This window comes from Vanellus vanellus (assembly GCF_965231255.1).
Source record: "Vanellus vanellus genome assembly, contig: HAP1_SCAFFOLD_71, whole genome shotgun sequence".
Lineage (NCBI taxonomy): Eukaryota > Metazoa > Chordata > Aves > Charadriiformes > Charadriidae > Vanellus > Vanellus vanellus.
Genome location: NW_028126759.1, coordinates 881,802 through 900,185, shown reverse-complemented (window position 1 = coordinate 900,185; position 18,384 = coordinate 881,802). Strand labels below are relative to the sequence as shown.

The following is an 18,384-nucleotide window of genomic DNA, read 5'->3' as shown; positions in this document are numbered from 1 at the left end:
GGATCAATCCCCTGAAATCCGGCTCTTCCTTCTGGGACTGAGAGCCCTGTTGGCTTCTCACTCTTTGCTGTGGTCAGCAATTTCTCTTGTCACGCTCAGGAGTTTCACACCGTCTGTTCAATTAGCTACGGCTTACGCTGGGCCCTAATCTCCAGCTGTGTGCCTTAATGCATAGCCCCAAAGTTGTCTGCAGGTCACATCACTGTTTCCTATCCTCCATGTGCCAGTCTTCTCCGTCCCATGGTGGCTCTGAGCACCCTCCTCTCTGACCAGGCACCGTTTCAGCCCTTGGGAGTCACTCTCCCTTCGTGCCCTGCTGTCTGCCTGCGGCCTCATTGGCAGGCGCCGGGCATGCAAGTCCTTGCCTTGCACCGGAGACTGAATTGGACTCAAGCACGCTCAGCTGTGAAAATCAGGAACTTTATTTCTACAACCGAGTCAACATCAGCCCTTCTGCGCTCAGAGGAGCGCGGGCAGGACAGAGCAGGCCTTGGCACTGAGGCTGCCTTTGGCTCAGCAGGCATTGCCCCGGAAGGAAATGGTGGTGGAACAGGGCGGCCTGCTCTGGAGCCTCTTCGTCACGCTGCTCAAGCCTTTTTCCCCCACAGGACCTGCAGCAACTCCTGCAGCCGACTAAAGAATTCCACCAGCTTCTGGAGTGGAAATGGGCAGGAGCTAATCGTGCCCGGTGGTGTTGGTGTTGGCCTTGGCCTCTGATAGGGGGTTGAGGCGGTGAGAAAATGACTCCAAGCCCGTGCTGTTGGAGTACCCCTTACTGCTGGGTGCAGTCCCATCTGGACCAGGATCCAGTCGTAGAAGTGCTGGGTGGAGGTGTAGACTCCGGGCCGTTTGGCTCTGGCACAGCCTCTCCCCCAGCTGGTCACCCCAACAAGCCAGAAGTAGTCCGCGTTGTTGTCTTTGCACACCAGGGGACCACCACTGTCACCCTGCAGGGGAGGAGAGAGGGTTGAGGTGGTGTTGGGTGGCCGCTGTCAGCGCTCTGGCCGGCTCCTTCTCTCTCCCAGCACCTGCCAGAGCTCTGCTCACTGCACACAACGGCTCTGCTCCGGCGCTGGAGCCTACAGAGCCTCGTGTGGGAGGGGGTGGAGGGCCTGTAAGGTCGGGCGCTCTCTCATCTCTGCACAGTGCTCCCGGCTGTGTGGAAGGGGGATGCTTTGGGATCTGGACCTATGGGCTGCCAGGAGCACAGGATGCGCTTTCTGGGCAGCGTCCCCGGGCTCTGGGACAAGGCGGGGACTGGGCAAGGACCTGCAGCTGGGGAAGGGGAGGTGAGCACCAGCAGCAGTGGAGACCCAGCGGTGGCAGGGTGACTTGCCAGGCCAAGCACGTGCCGGGCGATGTTTGGGCGTTGCGAGAGGGCTGCCGGTGCTGCCGGGGCTTGACTTGCAGCACGTCCTACCTGGCAGGTGTCGATGCCACCCTGCGGATAGCCAGCACACAGGTTGTGGCTGTGGATGGCCCCTCTGTACCACCCGCTGCTGTTGCAGAGGTTGACATCAATGAGCTGGACCTTGGCCTCCTGCAGGACATCCGTTGACCCTGCAGCTGTGAGCACAGAAAGCAATGAAGCCCCAGCAGCTCCCCCCCTGCCTGGGTGAACCCCTTCCCTAGGGCTTGGCTTTGCATCCTGAAGGCACTGTGCCCGTGTTTCCCCTCTGTCTGGCTTTGGGCGGTGGGTCAGCCCATTCTCCCTGGAGGCATATGTCCCCGCAGCCTCACTCCGGCTTTCGCCTCTGCTCTCGGGAAGCCCAACCCCTCTCCCCAGTGTGCCGAGCTTGCACTCAGGACACCAGCACTTTGGGGGAACTCACATCTTGCAGTGGTGGCGCCCCAACCGCTGACGTAGCAGGTGTGCAGCTCTGACACTCTAAGTGAGGCGTCGGGCACACAGGCAAGCTGGGTGTAGGAGTTGCACTGGACCGGCTGGTCCAGCTCCAGCAGGGCGATGTCGTTCCTCTGCGTGATATTCCTGTAGTGCTCGTGAACCAGCAGCCGCTTAATATGGCGCACTTGGGCCTCGGGGCCCAGCCGAGTCAACTGGGTGGCCCCGATCACCACGCGCCACATGCTGATGTGCCTGGAAGGCAGATGGAGAGGGGGGTCAGAGGGAGCGGAGCCACGCGCTGCAGCAGCCCCGCCGTTCCCTGCCTTCTGCTTCCCAAGGCAGAGAGGAGAGCAGTGCCACGCAGGCTGCCACCGCCCTGGCATGCCTTAGGCACGAGCCATGTGGCGCTGGAGGCTGCTAGGAAGCAGTGGCCCGAGCCCAGCCTTCTCCTGAGCAGTCTCTGGGCTGGGCTCGGCAGTGCCCAGGCACTGGGCGTACTGGCAGGAACGGGGATGGGAGTAGCAGGCGGTGCTGCACGCAGGGCACCCGCGAGGGTGGTGGGGACAGCCCCCTTCCCTGGCCCTCCTTACCTGGCCTCGATGAAGCAGTGTGCTGCCGTCAGCACCCACTGTGGGCTGATGAGGGACCCTCCGCAGATGTGCCCCGTGCCTGCTTCCCAGGGGTCCTGGATGCTGACGATCCAGGGCCAGGCTCCTGGACGGGCATTGGTGCCACCCACCACGCGCGACATGCCGTACTGGTAAGCCATGGGCCGGAGCCCGCAGGTCCCTCTGTAACCAGAAACTCATGACTGTCCTGCTCCACGGCGTGCTGCGCTTCAGGCTGAAGGTCAGCCCTCTTCCCTCCCCACAAGGCGCTGCACGGACAGCAGGGCCAGGGAACCCCCTGGGGCGGGCGTGCGTGCGCCCCTGTTTCTGCCTGAGCCCCGCAGAGGAGCTGTGCCAGCAGCCGGGGTGCTGGCCAGGATCTGAGGCTCCCAGGCGGGGTTGGGGAAGCTGTGGCCACGGGGGACAAGCGGGCTCCCTCCAGTGAACCCCATCAGGGTTGCCCAAGCTCCCCCCCAGAGCCTGGGGCCACTTACCCACAGCTGTCCCACGCGCCTTGCACAGGCCAGCACAGGGCCAGCAGGAGGACGACGAGGAGCAGTTTCATTGCTGCCAGTGGCGGCACGTGGCACCTGCAAGAAGCGAACCGAGGGCCTGTCGCCACCAGTGCCGCAGCCGACGTAGTGCCCGCAGTGCTCACGCTGCCCACGGTGCTCTTGTTCCCGGGGCTGATGTCACAGAGTCGCTGGTTCCGGGCACCGGGCCCGGTGGCCTCTTGGCAGAAGGGGGGGCGCCATGGGGGGTTCCCGGCAGGAGGGGAGGCAGAAGCCGGCATGGGACACCCCCGACAGACCCCCGCTGAACGCTCTGCCTGCGGGACGAGGCTGTGCAGGCCCCGCGGCAGGCAGCAGCGCCTGGCTGCGAGCGCTGCCTGCTGACAGCTGGCAGCAAAAAACCCCGTGTGGCATCGCGGCCTCTTGGGGAAGTTCACTGCCACCCCGCTCTCTGCAGCCCTGTGCCACCAGGGCCTTCCCAAAACACATACACCAGAGAACAGAACAGAACTGCTACAGGCAGCACGCACCTTTTTGGGTGTTGAGGGGCCCATCTGGCTACAGCCGCAGCAGGCAAGCGGTGATGTGCGAGCGGGACGAGTCCAGCACACCCACATGCTGCACTCCGTACCTATGCGCACGCCTGGGCACACACACAGAATCACAGAATGGTTTAGGTTGGAAGGGACCTTGAACACCATCAAGTTCCAACCCCCCCAGCCTGGGCAGGGACACCTCCCACCAGCCCAGGTTGCCCAGAGCCCCGTCCAACCTGGCCTTGATCACTTCCTGGGATGGGGCAGCCACAGCTTCTCTGGGCAACCTGTGCCGGGGTCCAACAGCCTCACAGTCAACAATTTCTTCCTAAGATCTATTCTAAACCTCCCCTCTTCCAGTTTGAAGCCCTTCCCCCTCATCCTGTCACTACACACCCTTGTAAAAAGTCCCTCCCCAGCTCTCCTGTCGGCCCTTCAGGGACTGGGAAATGCCGGCGCGTCAGTTTGTGTGCTGCACTCTGTGTGTGCACGCATCGTGTGTGCCCTGTGTGTGGGTGCACTCGGTGTCTGGGTGCACTCCGTGTCCCGGTACCCACACGGTGGGTGCACACTGTTTACGTGCAGTGTGGTGTAGATGAGCCTGTGAGTGTGCGCACTGCAGGTATGCGTTCACTGGGTCGAGCGTGTGCCGTGTGTGCGGGCATTTTGTGCGTATGCTGGCAGGCTGTGCGTGCCCGCACTGTGTGTGTGTGTGCGTGCTGCATGTGCATGCCTTCCACGCTCTGTGCATGACGTGCACGAGCACTGTGTGCATTACGTGGGGTGTTCCATGTGTGGTGGGGGCGTGTGTGGGGTGTTAGTGTGTGTTGGTCTGTAGTCAGTGTGTGTGTTCCTATGCAGTCGGGGTGTGTGTCAGTGTGTGTTGCTGTTGTAATAAGTAATTTAGCAAAATAATTTTGCTTCACCTCAAATGAATGTGTGCCCTCTATGGCTTCAGCTAAGATGGGTCTGTGCTCACTGTGCGTTTGGGAAAGGGATAGCGTTAGACAGGATATCAGACGAGAGCAACAGTTGGAAGTACAGAAACTTGCAGGGCAAAGGGTGGTGTCGTTAGCTAAGATAACCACAGGAGTGTAAAGAATGAAGAAGCCACAAGAAGGACATGGTGGTAAAGACTTCGAGCCTCCCTCCAATGACTATCAGGAAGACCCCTGAGGCAGCGCAGCGCCTGCACCGCTGGAAGGGAGGGGGCATGTTCGGGGGTGGGCTGCATTCCAAGAACTCATTGATTATGTATTTGGGGGTGGGTTGTGTTCCAAAACCTCATTGATTATGTAAATTATGTTCCAAGAAAAAACATGAATAAATATAAGGAATACAAAATAAAAACAAGTGTTTGTGAAGGAAAAAATGAGCCACAGCAGGAGAAATCCCCCGTGTAACTCCCAGCGCTGTAATAAATATTCTTTGCTCCACCGAATTTGCCCCGGACTAAAATTGAATACAGTGAGCGTGTTTCTCACAATTTGGGGGCTCGTCCAGGAGACCTGAAGCCCACGTTCGGAGCCTTGGACGGGTGAGTAGACCGGGACGGCGCGCCACTGCTGATTTCAGCAATCCTCGGATTCTCCCCGCCCTCGGTGACGGACCAGCGGCAACAGCCCGGTGAAGGGGCTCGTGGACCAAAGAGGGGTCCCAGGGATAACCGCGGCAGCCGATAATACTTGTGCACGAGACCCGGGTAAGAAAATTGACTGTTAAGTATTGCTCGGGCGGCTGGGTGACGGGGGATTGAGAGTGGTGTGAGTGAGACGCGGACTAGATCTGCGAAGCGAGTGCGGAGTCTTTCTAACCGCGGTTCCGTATCTCCGCGAGGAGACCGGCCGGTGAAGAGACGAAGCGAAAGGCTGGAGTTGAGAGATCCCCCGGGGAAAAAATTGGGACAAGGGAAAAGTAAAGAGGAATCTAAGGGAAAAGCTGATCAGGGAATTCCAGAAATACCTCCGGACAGTCCATTCGGGAGGATGTTGTTACAACGGGGGCAGGAAGGAGAGTCCTGCACCCGGGGTAAGGACGAAGCAAAGATGATCAATTACTGTATGTTTAAATGGACCAAAGAGCCCATAAGGCCAGACAGGTTGTATTGGCCAAAGTATGGTTCTGTAGAGGGACAGCTGTGTCAAGCACTAAATGTATACATTAACTCCAAAGAATCATTTGATCCAGAAGAACGTGAATATGCAGCGTGTTGGAAAGGAGCTGCAGGGGTTTTAAAATGGGAGATACAAAAGGAGAAGGAGGAAGACCAGAGACCAGTCTGGGATCCTCTCGAATACTTACTTCCCCCATATAACCCGGACCCTCCAGAAGGCATGAGAGAGCCTCAGGTCCCCGTTAGAAGGGAATGCCAGAGGAGACGGAGGCGGGAAGTGGGGAGGCCCATAGTGGAAGAAAAAGAGGAGATGACGGAACCAATCGGGCTGCATCCTTTACGGGAGGTCCCGATGCCAGGAGTTCAAAATGGGGCAGGATTTGTGAATGTGCCCCTAACCAGTACGGAAGTCAGGAACTTTAGAAAAGAAATGAAGAAATTGTTGGAAGATCCCCTAGGTTTGTCAAAACAATTAGACCAATTTTTAGGTCCAAATGTATACACTTGGGAAGAAATGCAATCCATCATGGGAACTTTGTTCTTCCCTGAGGAAAGACAAATGATCTGTGTAGCAGGGATGAGAATATGAAAAAGGAAAAACGTTCATGAGGTGGTGCGGGAACCAAAAGTTACCCTACGAAGACCTGACTGGAATCAAAATGACCCCGCAAGGAGAAGAAACATATCTGATTATCAGACATTAATTCTAAGGGGAATTAAAGAGGCAGCCCCAAGGGGGTCAAATGTGAGCAAAGCCGTTGGCAGTAAACAAGGGAAAGAGGAATCTCCGACGGAATGGTTGCAGAGGCTCTGAAGGAATATTCAGCAGTTTCTGGGGATTGACCCAGAGACGGTGGCTGGCCAGGAATTATTAAAAGTAAATTTTGTCACCCATGCCTGGCCAGATATTAAGAAAAAAAATGGAAAAGATGGAAGACTGGCATGAGAGAGGAATCAATGAGCTGTTACGAGAAGCACAAAGAGTATATGTGAAGCGCAATGAGGAGAATCAGAGGGCAAAAGCAAAACTAATGGTGGCGACTGTAAAAGAAATAACAAAAACTAAAGATAAAGCGCCCCAGAATCCGGGGCCAGGGATGAGAGCACACAAGATACAGGGAGCCCATCTGCTGCCGCTCAGAAAGCCCATGTGAATGAAATCAGGAGCCCCAGAGGGCGGAAAGTGCTACCATTGTGGGCAGGAAGAACATTTTAAGAGAGAGTGTCCCAGGCAAAAGAGAGATCAACGAGTGTTTAAAATCTGTCAACAGGAAGAATACGCTCCCGAGTAAGGGTGTCAAGGGCTCTGCCTGCTGGGGGAAGAAAGAATTAGTGAGCCCTTGATAAATTTAAAATTGGGCCCCCAGGAGGAAATTTACGCCTTTTTAGTAGACTCAGGAGCTGAGAAGTCTTGTATTATGAAACTGCCTTTGAATGGGAAAATCCAGACACCGGGAAGAAGCAGCAACTCCGCTGGACCTCCCTGCCTCAAGGATTCACAAAATCCCCAAATATATTTGAACAGATGCTAGAGAAAATTTTAGGGCAGAACCGCAGTAAGAATCTTGCAATATGGAAATGATCTGTTGGTATCAGGAGAGAGGGAGCAAAAAGTCAGAAAGAGACATCGATACTTTGCTGAATGTTTTTTTTTTTTTTTGGAGAACAAGAGTTAAGAGTCTCAACGACACAACTGCAGTTTGTACAAAAAGAGGTAAAGTATTTAAGGCATCTAATTAGCAATAGAAAAAGAAAAATCAATCCAGAACGAATTACAGCATTAAGTGTCCCAAAAACGAAATGAGAAATAAAGAAGATTTTAAGGTTACTAGAGTACTGTAAATTATGGGCTAAAGGATACACTCAATCAATAAAATTTCTGTATGACAAACTTGTAAAAGACAGTCCAATACAGCGGACAGAAGACAAACAAGAGCAATTTAATAATTAAAGCAGAAGTTAACAGAAGCCCCGGGTTTAGCCCTCCCTCCCTCCTTTTAGAAAAAAAAAAAATCACCTTTTTATAAACATGGAAGAAGGGATAGTGCATGGAGTCGTAATGCAGGAACGGGGCGGAGAAAGGAAACCGGTGGCATACCTATCCAAAATTAATGGACCCGGTATGTTGGGGGTGGCCCACATGCATACAGGCAGTAGTGGCTACAGCAATATTAGTAGAAAAAAGCCAAAAATTAACCTCTAGAAGAACCCTAATTGTACATACCCCCCCACTGTAAGAACTATCTTATCTCAAAAGTCTGGCCAGTGGTTAACAGATTCCAGAACTTTGAAGTACGAAAACATTTTAATAGAAAAGAATGATTTGACCCTCGTGGTAGACGGAAACCTGAATCCTTCACAACTCCTGTAGGAACAGGCAAGTGGGGAGCCGCATCATGATTGATTAGATTTTATAAATTACCAAACCAGGGTAAGAGAAGACCTAATAAACACACCAATGCCCTATGTAAAAAAAAAAAAAAAAAACAAAAAAAAAAACAAACCAAAAACAAAACAAAAAAACTATCCAACAACTTTTTATAGACGGTTCCTCCTGATGTATAGATAGAAAGAGAGCAAGTAGTTATGTCATCATTTTGGGGGAAGAAAAAGCAGTAATTGAAGAAGGAGGATTACCAGCAAATTAGTCAGCCCAGAGTTGTGAACTATACGCTCTGAAGAGAGCTTTAGATTATCTCCAGGGAAAAGAAGGCATTATCTATACAGATTCAAAGTATGCATATGGAAATTAACCATGAGAAGGAAGTCTCGTGTTTTTGCTTTGACAGGAAAAAGCCCTGGAGAGCCTTCAGAAGGCGCATAAGAGTCAGTGCTGCTGCATGAGAGCAACAGACAGCAAAAGCCTCGAAAGTGCCTTCAGACTAGAGTGGCATCCAACCCCTTCAACCCTACTTTGCTGCGATTGTAATTGTTGCGTGTATCTACGGGTTAAGTGTAAGAATTGTAATAAGGTCGTTTTAGGTCCCCATTGCAGACAGGAGCAGTACCTCTCCCAAGTCCTCGATCTTTAGTGTATCCAATGTGAGTATACAACCGCAATAGATAAGTGTAAGTGGATTAGACATTATTGTTGCAGAACCCACAGAAAATTACGTAATGTGGACCGACCCAACCAGAATGTTTATAGATCCTCGAAATATCAACTCCAATACAAGTTCCGGGACTGAAGAAAGGACCCTATTGTGCCACAAGAATCAGAGATACAGAACTAAAGAGGATGGAGGGCAAGACCAGGTTGGCCTCTGGACTCGCTGCCAAGAAGAACTATTTCTCGACTGTTGGAGGCACCCCAATAGGCACGAGAGGTAGGAGTATAAGCCATGCTGGACCTCCACTGCCAGTGGTATTATCACTAGTGGTATCTCTAGTATCTGGTGACGAACTTAAGAATAGGCAGAACAAGATTAAGAGCAACCAACCCAATCATTAGGAGGAAGTCTCATTTTTCAGTCATGGATTTTCACGGGTTTAGTTTTCAGGCCACCCAAACAGGGCGCGCTTTTATAGCCATCAGCAACTAAGTTCTCCGTCCCCTCCAGAAAAGCCTTTTCCTAAAGGCGCTCTCCTTCCAAGGGCAGACCCACAAAAAGAAGCCCTCTCTGCTTAATCCATTTCACAGAGAATTTGAAATGCAAAATAGAAATAAACGTCTTTTCCCCGCTTCAGGGAAAGCCACTAATATAGACCTTGGCAACATATTTAGCAAATCTGTCATTGTAATGCCTTTGCATTGCCCATTTCCACCTGGAGAGCAGGCTGAAAGGACTCTTATTAAAAAGAAAAAACAACAACAACAAAAAAAAAGGCAAAACATATTCCTGTCTAGGGGGTAATTTTATGAAAATAGGACAGAAGTGAAATTCCTGTGAAACAGAGGGGTTAGGATTGTTACAGTCTTCTTCATCTGGGTTCATCTAGAACCCAGATGAAACAATGAAGAATAGAATAGAGAAGTTTTGTTTGAGGCTTGTAATTATAGAAACCTGTCATGCACCAGTGACGCTGCTTAGAAACCCCCTTACCCTTCCCATTTTGATTTAAATATCTACACTCAAATTAATAGATATTAATAGAAATAACCATTGATTATTTGGATATGGGTATTGAGAGTAATGTATAGTCAAGGGACCAATCAATGAAAATCAAACCCATAAGATGCATTTGGGAACTAGGTATGACCTAACCTAGCTGTAGCTTTGAAGTACCTGTGAAGAAAGCGAGGAGTTGTAGGCCTGGTTAGTAAACCGAGAAAATCTTCTGGAGGTTCCAAGATTAAAGGGGGGGTGGAACTCTGTGACCAAACTGAGCACGCGCAAGGACCGGGTTCAACCAGCAGACACAGTGAGGAAGACTACGGACGACCACCAGAGGACTCTGGATGACCACCAGTGTACCTGAAGGTGCATGTGTCACGGACATTTACATATATTAATGAGTTCCTGGAAATCATATGAATATGTCAATTGTTTCTCGGAAATGTAATGAATACGTATATTTTAATTTTTGTAGCGGAGCAACTCGGTACGCACACTGGGTGGAGTGATCCCCTGTGCGCCCGGTGCCGTAATAAAGCAGTGCCTGCTTTCTAAACTTAAATTAAGGCTTAGAAAGTTTGGTTCTGCCGATTTACGGTAACAGTGGGGGGGGGCTACGTGTCGGGAGGGGATGGGGAGGCGACAGGTGACGCCTCCTTTTGGGGAGGTACTCGGAGACATGACCCGCAGCCGCCGCACCGGGAGGGCTGTCCGGGGGCGGCGGGGCCGGGCCTCGGGGAATGGGGGCAGAAGAGACGGCCGGGCCGGTGCCCGGGGAGGGGGCAGCCCCCCCGGCCCGCCGCCGCCGGTAGCGGAGTTAGGCGATTTCAGGCGGAATTGCGGCATTGGCAGAACCCCCCGTGACGTCTGAGCAGCGGGGGGCTCCCACCCCCCCGCACGGGCTCCGGAGGCAGGGCCCCGCCCGGCACTGACGCACAGGGGCTCAGCGCGCTGCCTGACCGCCACCCGCACCCCCGCACCGACCCGCCCACGGCTACCGGGGGGTGGACGACGGCGGCGGGGACACCCCGGCTCGGTACGGGCGAAAAATAACGCACACACACCCCCCGCCAGCGCCTGCCCCCGAACCGGCACATTTGCATAGACCACGCCCCCTCCCATAGATTTCCACACACCGCGCCTCCAGAACGAGTCCTCCCATGCGCCACCGCCCCCGCGCCCAGAGATTCGCATGCGCCACGCCCCCGACTCGCTATATTTGGATGCACCACGCCCATAGTCACACATATTTGCATAGGCCACGCCCCCTCGCGCCACCCACCTACCAGAGGCCACTCACCCCGGGCGAGGAACGGGGCGAGCAAAATCCGCAGCGGGCCCGGGGAAGACCGGGCAGCCGGTTCCTCCCGCTCGGGGCCCCGGAAGGCTCCGCGTTTGGGGAAAGACCTCCCCTCCATCCCATTCTTGGCCCATTCCAACACTCAGGTTTGGATGAAACGGCCCAAAATTTGGGGGTTAATGGGGGTTTTTGGACTGCACTGAAAGCGCGGAACAGGCGTCCAAATGGAGTTGGGGATGGGAAAAAATCCCAAATTGCCCTGGTATGCGAAAAGCGCATTTGTTTTAAAAAAATCCAGTTCCCCAAGTTATTTTATGGACAAATAAAGCACCAAATTGCTCCCCATTTCTTTTAAGGCGCTGGTGATGGTGTCACCCGGACAAAGATGACACGTGTGGGGACACACAAATGTCGCTGACAAAAGGATTTGCAGCATCCAACAATTCCCGGCTTTCTCCCCCCAAAATTGTTTAGATTCATCAAAAGAATTTCTCTGAATCCTGGTTGGAAAATAATAAAAATAAATAACTGGGGAATAAAAGCGGGGAGGGAGGAGGGGGTTTGGAGGCGAGAGGAGCGCTCCTCCATGTTATTTGTGCAAAACTGTGGTTTTAAGCCCCTAAAAAAACGTACGCGGAGGCAGCGCTGTGGGGATCTAATACTTTTTAAAACACTATGAAAAAGATGTTTTTATAGATTCACTACCAAGAATGAAAACTGTATTTAGGAAGGGGAGGAAACTGCCCAAAAAGGGGGAAAAAGAAGCCCCCCAAAAGAGAGGAGGAAAGGTGGGAAACTGCACCAAAAAAAGAGGGGGGGAACCACCCTGAAAGGGGGGGGCGGGGGGAGGACGACCCTGAAAGAGCGGGGGGGGGGGGGAGGACCACCCTGAAAGGGGGGAGGGGGAGAGGGGGGAGTAGAGGGGGGGGAGAGGGGGTGGAGGACTACCGTGAAAGGGGGGGAGGGGGGAGGGGGGGGGAGGACCACCCTGAAAGGGGGAGGGGGGGGGAAGAGGGGGGAGGACCACCCTAAAGGGGGGAAGAGAGGGGGGGAATCAGCAGGGTTAAGGGCTGCTTTTTTCCACTGGAAAGCTGGGAGACACCCCCATTTCCCAACTTTAAAACCTGCTTTTTGCTCCAAAGCTGGGAGGGGAAAAAAAAACAACACCAAACCCCAACCCCACATTTACCCTTTTGGGGATGGATTGTGGGGTTGGTTTTTTGTGCATGTGGAAACAGAGCTGGCGACAGCTTCCCCACCACCAGTGCTGCCGGGCAGCCCAACGCCCGGCACAGCCCAGGGTCCTCCACAACCCAGTTCCAAACTGGTGGAGCCGGAACGGAGATTCGGCAGGTGACTGGCGAGGTGCTGCCAGGGCCCAAGCGCCCCAAATAGGTGGGTTAAATATGATTGACCTCCGCCGGTAATTAATCTGCAAGAGGCCGGGAGTGGGGTTTTGTTCATAACCCGGATTGGTCGGATTTGAATAGGATTTACCTGTGCTTTGTGCCTGGGTAGGACCTCGCTGGGGGTGGGTGGGTTATTTTGGGGCGTTACGCCATAAAACTGTGGCGGCGACAGAAGATTCGCCCAATGCCGTCGTCCACCGCTGCTCGTCATTGTCTTCGTCACCATCCACCGTGTCAGGACTCCAGGCTGTTTTAGCAGAGGAGTGGGGAAAAACATAAAAAGGAGAAAAACAGCCAAAATCCTTCCATGAAGCGAAAGCAACCTGCCAGTGCTGCCCTCATAGGGTGCAAAGTTGGGTAAAGAAAACCTCATCAGCTAAACATCAGGTATCCCGGGAAGTGAAAGTTCCCGTTCCATGTAGCAAAAAATCCACTCGCATGAATAACTTAGACAAAACCAGCCCACAAAAGGACAAGAGGCACCTTTGGTCACCCTTTGCTTGAAGCTTCGCTAAAACTGTATACTCAGATTGGCCCTGTCCTGCAGTTTCTTTCCCAGAGTTTTGCCCCAAACCCACGCTTCTAGCCCCGCTCCCCAAGCCCTCCCTCAGGGCCCACCACCTTTCCCCAGCCCGGCCTGTCCTTAAAGCTTTTCTTTCCACACACAGCCCTTTCCACTCACCTCCCTCCGGGGCCTCCTCTCTCACAGGCACCTCACAGCCCTGCAAACCTCCTCTCCCACTCACGAAAACCCATTCCCCCCTCACAAACACCCACTCCCCTCACATTAAGACCCATGTCCCCGACTCCTCCCTCACACACCCATTCTACTCACAAACACCTATTTCCCTCATTCCTCCCTCATGGTAACACCCATTGCCCTCACTCCCTGCTCCCGTTAACACCGTCCTCACATAACACCCACTCCCCTCACTACCCCCTTGTAATAAGTAATTTAGCAAAATTTTTGCTTCAGCTCAAATGAACATGTGCTCGCTATGGCTTCAGCTAAGATGGGTCTGTGCTCACTGTGCGTTTGGGAAAGGGATAGTGTTAAATTGGATATCAGATGAAAGCAACAGGTAGAACTACCAAAAATTTGCAGAACAAAGGGTGGTGTCGTTAGCTAAGATAACCACAGGAGTGTAAGGAATGAAGAAGCCACAAGAAGGACGTGGCGATAAAGACTTCGAGCCTCCCTCCGACGACCACCAGGAGACCCCTGAGGCAGCGCAGCGCCTGCGCCGCTGGAAGGGAGGGGCGTGCTCGGGGGTGGGCTGCATTGCAAGAAGCCATTGATTATGTAATTAAGGGTTGGTTTATTTTCCGAAAACTCATTGATTATGCAAATTATGTTCCAAGAAGAAACATGAATAAGTATAAGGAATACGAAATAAAAACAAGTGGTTGTAAAGGAAAACTGAGCCACAGGAGGAGAAATCCCCCGTGTAACTCCCAGCGCTGTAATAAATATTCTTTGCTCCACCGAATTTGCCCCAGACTAAAATTCAATACAGTGAGCGTGTTTCTCACAATTTGGGGGCTCGTCCGGGATACCTGAAGCCCACGTTCGGAGCCTTGGACGGGTGAGTAGACCGGGACAGTGCGCCACTGCTGACTTTAGCAATTCTCGCGTTCTCCCCGCACACAGTGACGGACCAGTGGCAACAGCCCGGTGAAGGGGCTCGTGGACCAAAGAGGGGTCCCAGGGATAACCGTGGCAGCCGATAATACTTGTGCACGAGACCCGGGTAAGAAAATTGACTGTTAAGTACTACTCGGGCGGCTGGGTGACGGGGGATTGAGAGTGGTGTGAGTGAGACGCGGACTAGATCTGCGAAGCGAGTGCGGAGTCTTTCTAACCGCGGTTCCGTATCTCCGCGAGGAGACCGGCCGGTGAAGAGACGAAGCAAAAGGCTGGAGTTGAGAGATCCCCCGAGGAAAAAAATTGGGACAAGGGAAAAGTAAAAAGGAATTTAAGGGAAATTCCAGGAATACCTCCAGACAGTCCATTCGGGAGGATGTTGTTACAATGGGGGCAGGAAGGAGAGTCCTGCACCCGTGATAAAGATAAAGGAAAGAAAATTATATATTGTATGTTTAAATGGACCAAAGAGCCCATAAGGCCAGAGAAGTTGTATTGGCCAAAGTATGATTCTATAGAGGGGTGGCTGTGTCAAGCACTAAACGTATATGTTAACTCTAAAGAATCATTTGATGAAGAAGAAAGCGAGTATGCAGCGTGTTGGAAAGGAGCTGCAGGGGTTTTTAAATGGGAAATACAAAAGAAGGAGGAAGACCAGAGACACCACGTTTTTGTCCTCTACTGCAAAGTGTTCTGTGAAAAACAATCAACCAAACCCCACCCAACGACAACATCAAAACCCAAAGAGAAATCTCTCCAGCTCACACGAGCCTGAGCTCGCTCTCCGTTCCTCTCTTTCCAGTGTCTCGGGGGGGTCACGGCCGAGCTGAGATTGCGGGGGGGTGGTGGTGGGAGTTTGCCCCATGGCTGTGATGGGGGGAGAAGGGGTGGGTGGGGAGTGGGGGATGTGGTGTGGGGGTTTTTTGGGGGGTGGTGTTTTTTTGCCAGGTGTCGCTTTACCCAGTGGCTCGGGAAGGCGTTGGCATCAGGAAGCCTGTGCTAAAGCGGGGTGGGGGCCTCGCCGCAGTTGGTTAGCAGAGCCAAAGTGGTTACTAATGGTTATTAACGGCAAAGTAATTAGGCCCGTGTAATGGGGAAGCTCAGATGCCCCCTAACCAACCCCCCGGTGCTCCTCTACCCAGGCGAGCGCTGGGCGCCCCCCCCACAGGAGAGGAGCGCACCTCCGGGGTGGGTGGAAGGGCATCACCCAACGGGGAGAGGACCAAGATGGGGCTTGGGTGTCCCTTGGGGTGGCCGGGTGGCGGGGTAGGGCTGCTGGGGGCTGCCCGATGAGGGACATCCCCACCACGCCTTTCTCCATGGCTCCCACAGCTCTGCTCCCTCCCTCCCTCCCACCCATCCAGTGCCACCGGAGAGGTGGTGTCCCCCCTCCTGGGGCGGGCAGGGGCTGTGCCACCCCATCTAACACCTCAACGCAACAAAGCACCTCACTGGGGGAGGGACCCTGTGCCTGGTAGCCCCGTGCGCCCCAGCACTGTAAGGATGAGGCTGAGCCCCCACCACGGCCACCCTGTGCAAACCAAAGACCCCCCCAAACACACCCCACTCCCCCCATTCCCCGCGGCGCTGTGAGGATGCACAGCCGAGGGGTACACGGGTAGGGCTCTCTCCATCCCACAGCCTCCCCCTTCCTCCTCCCTCGCCTCCCGACGCTATCCCTTTAGTTGGACTAACATAGGCAGAGAGACAGAGAGTTTTTATTATTGTTTTTTTATTTCCTAAAAGCCACCGGTTTTTCATCCCAGGCATGGCCAGAGGAGCTCGCCCAGCGTTGAGGGGGGGAGGTTGTGCTGCGGTGCACAGCGCAGTGGCTCATCAGTTTTTAGAATTAATGTAACACTAACAAAACTAACGGCGATTTTTAAGTTTTGTAAGGATTTTAATTCTTTATTTATTTCATTTCAGAGGGGGCCAGGGCAGGAGAGGGACATTTGTTTTTTAGCAAAAGCCGGCTTTCCTAGAGGTTAAAGGAAAGGCCGTGCTCGGCTGTAAATGCTCCCCTCCAGCGTCCTGGATGGGGGGGACAGATCTCCTAGGGGCCAGCTGTATCCTTGGAGGATTCCCCATTTGTCTCCCAAGACCCTGCGGTTTATATTTCCTGACTTGGTGAGGGTGCAGGATTATGCCCGAGTGGATTACACTGTCTGGGATATTTCCCTCTGGTGGTGCCATAGCGAAGTCTCTGTTGCCAGTTTGTGATGTCCGGCGCTCAACGTCACGGGAAGAGTGGTGGGATGGGACTCGGGGCATTTTGATTGTTAAGGGCCATTTGGTTTTGGTTGTTCTGCACCATCTGGAGATAAGCCCGGGCTGAGCTGTTTTGCAGCTGCCCCCAAGTTCTCTCTGCACAGCCAAGGCACGGCGGAGATGGAGCTGAGTGGGATGGCAGCTCCCTGCCTCTCACCTCTGGTGCTCCGAAACCGGCTTGGCTGGCTGCTCCCACACAGTGTGTTACTGGCTTGCCCAGCAGGTAAAGAACCCAGATTTGGGACGCCACTGGCGTGTCCATAAGGGGTCCTGGGCTGCCCTTATGGGGTCCTGGGGGGGGGGGGGGGGGGGGAGTCTTGCAGGCCAGAGGGAGTCTGGGGCAGCCCTTCAAGGATCTGGGGGTCCCCTCTGGTGCCTCTGGGGAGGGTTTTGTGGCTGAGAAGGCCAAGCTGGTTGCAAGAGATGCTTCCTCCCTTTCTCCAGCCCACCCAGCTCCCCCGACACCACCACCCCCCCAGGTTGGCGGGTGCCAGCAGTGCCAGCCTGTCCCACTGGGTCGGGCACTGAGGGGGGCACAGCCCCAGCCGCGGGATGGCAGGAGGAACCACAGCACCAGGGATAGAGACCAACATTTTATTTCTTTAACATTTCCCATGGGGGGCACCCCAGGGTTGCACGGCTGCACCGCAGCTGGTGCAAGGAGGGACTCCAACGTCCCCCCCACAGCTCACCTGGCTCCGCTCGTGATGCTTTTGATGGGGCTCAGCGCGGTCTCTTCTGTGCTACGGACCAAGCGGCTCCAGGTAGGCAACTGCTGCACCGCACTGTGCTGCAGCGTGGGGAGGGGTGGGGGGCTGCGGCGCGGGGCTGGGAGCTGCTCCCGTCTCACCCAGCTCCCGGGGTCCTGCAGAGGGAATGGAAGAAGCCAAAGCAAGGGACGACGGACGCGAGAGCCCGCCTGCAGGAGCAGAGCAGTGAGTGGCCCCGGCACCGAGCACCATGCAAACAGCCCACACCCCACGGCAGCCCTGAGCCGGGGCTGTGCCAGGGGCTGCCGGCCGCTCACTCCGTCCCCTCCCTCAGCAGCTTCTCGGCTAGTGGATGAAGGATGGGAGCTCAAGTCGACACAGGAGAAGCAGGGAGTGTGGCGGAGACCCCCAGATCCTGCCCCAGACCCTCAGCCCGTGCCCTGCCCTGCCTGCGCTGGGCAGCCCTGCCCGCCTGCTGAGGAGGGGGTGCTGCCCGTGGGCTCCAGCGGAGGAGACGGTGTGCAGCGGGTCTCTTCTCTCTCCTCCTCTGCAGGGCAACCGAGGAGGCAGCGAGGAGGGAGCACCAGGCCCCACAGGACCCACTGGGCTCCCTGCCAACCATATATCATCTGAGCAGTGATGCCTCTCTCTACCCCCTGCCCCTGCCAAGCCCCCACGTCCCCCTGCCCTCCTCTGCCACCTATAGGTCCTATCAGTGGGGACACCTCCTTCTGGCCCCCGAGGGCCACCGCAAGAGTCCCTGCAGCCTGTGCTCGCTGGCCAACTCGGAGGACTGCAGCAGCCTGTTGAGGAGCAGCTCCTCTTCCCAGAGCTCCCTCTACCACTTCCTGGAGCCCTGGCCCAGTGCAGCAACAGAGCCAGTGGTGCTCACACACTCAGGACAACCCCACTCTCCCATGGCTGCTGCTGGGGCAGTGCGGAAACCGGGGCTGGTCCTCGGCCAGGAGCCTCCACAGGAGCTGCCAGCAGGGACTGAGAAAGAGTGGGTTCCCAGGCAGGGGATGGACAGGGCACAGAGGCCCACGGATGAGCACCTGTCCCCCAGAAGGCCCCCAGCCATGGACATGGACAAGGTGGAGCGGGTGGAGGAGATCACCTGTGCTTTCCAGGCCTTGAACACAAAGACGGAGGAGTCCTGCAAGACCATGGGCAGGGAGTGTGGCCAGGCAGACCCAGGGCTGTGCAGCACAGGAAGGTGCCTGCAGCAGGGCTGCGCCTGGCTGTGGGGCTACCTGAAGGGCTGGTGGAGATGCCACTAGCCGTGTCTGCTTCCGCCAGCCCTGCAAGTGGTGACAGCGCCAGGCCCAGAAGACCAACAGTGCCCCGAATACTGAGCGGCTGTGGGGTGTGGGGCCAGGAAC

The 18,384-nt window shown here is 54.7% G+C and overlaps 2 protein-coding genes across 2 annotated transcripts in view; one reads left to right on the top strand and one right to left on the bottom strand.

Annotated features, from left to right (window-relative positions):
• Window positions 1-587: 587 nt before the first annotated feature.
• LOC309685781 (acrosin-like) lies at window positions 588-9,550 on the bottom strand (the record flags this gene model as incomplete). The annotated part of the gene is made up of 4 exons (XM_082501500.1): window positions 588-947; window positions 1,421-1,566; window positions 1,818-2,030; window positions 9,529-9,550. The coding sequence occupies 4 exons, from the start codon at window positions 9,548-9,550 to the stop codon at window positions 588-590; spliced, it is 741 nt and encodes a 246-aa protein (XP_082357626.1).
• Window positions 9,551-10,014: 464 nt separating this feature from the next.
• LOC309685780 (electroneutral sodium bicarbonate exchanger 1-like) overlaps window positions 10,015-18,384 on the top strand; it is a gene marked incomplete at both ends in the record, with an annotated part of 45,300 nt that continues 36,930 nt past the window's right edge. The window contains one exon of the mRNA XM_082501499.1: window positions 10,015-10,026. Within this exon, the coding sequence (XP_082357625.1) occupies window positions 10,015-10,026 (12 nt within the window). The remainder of the gene's footprint in view (window positions 10,027-18,384) is intronic.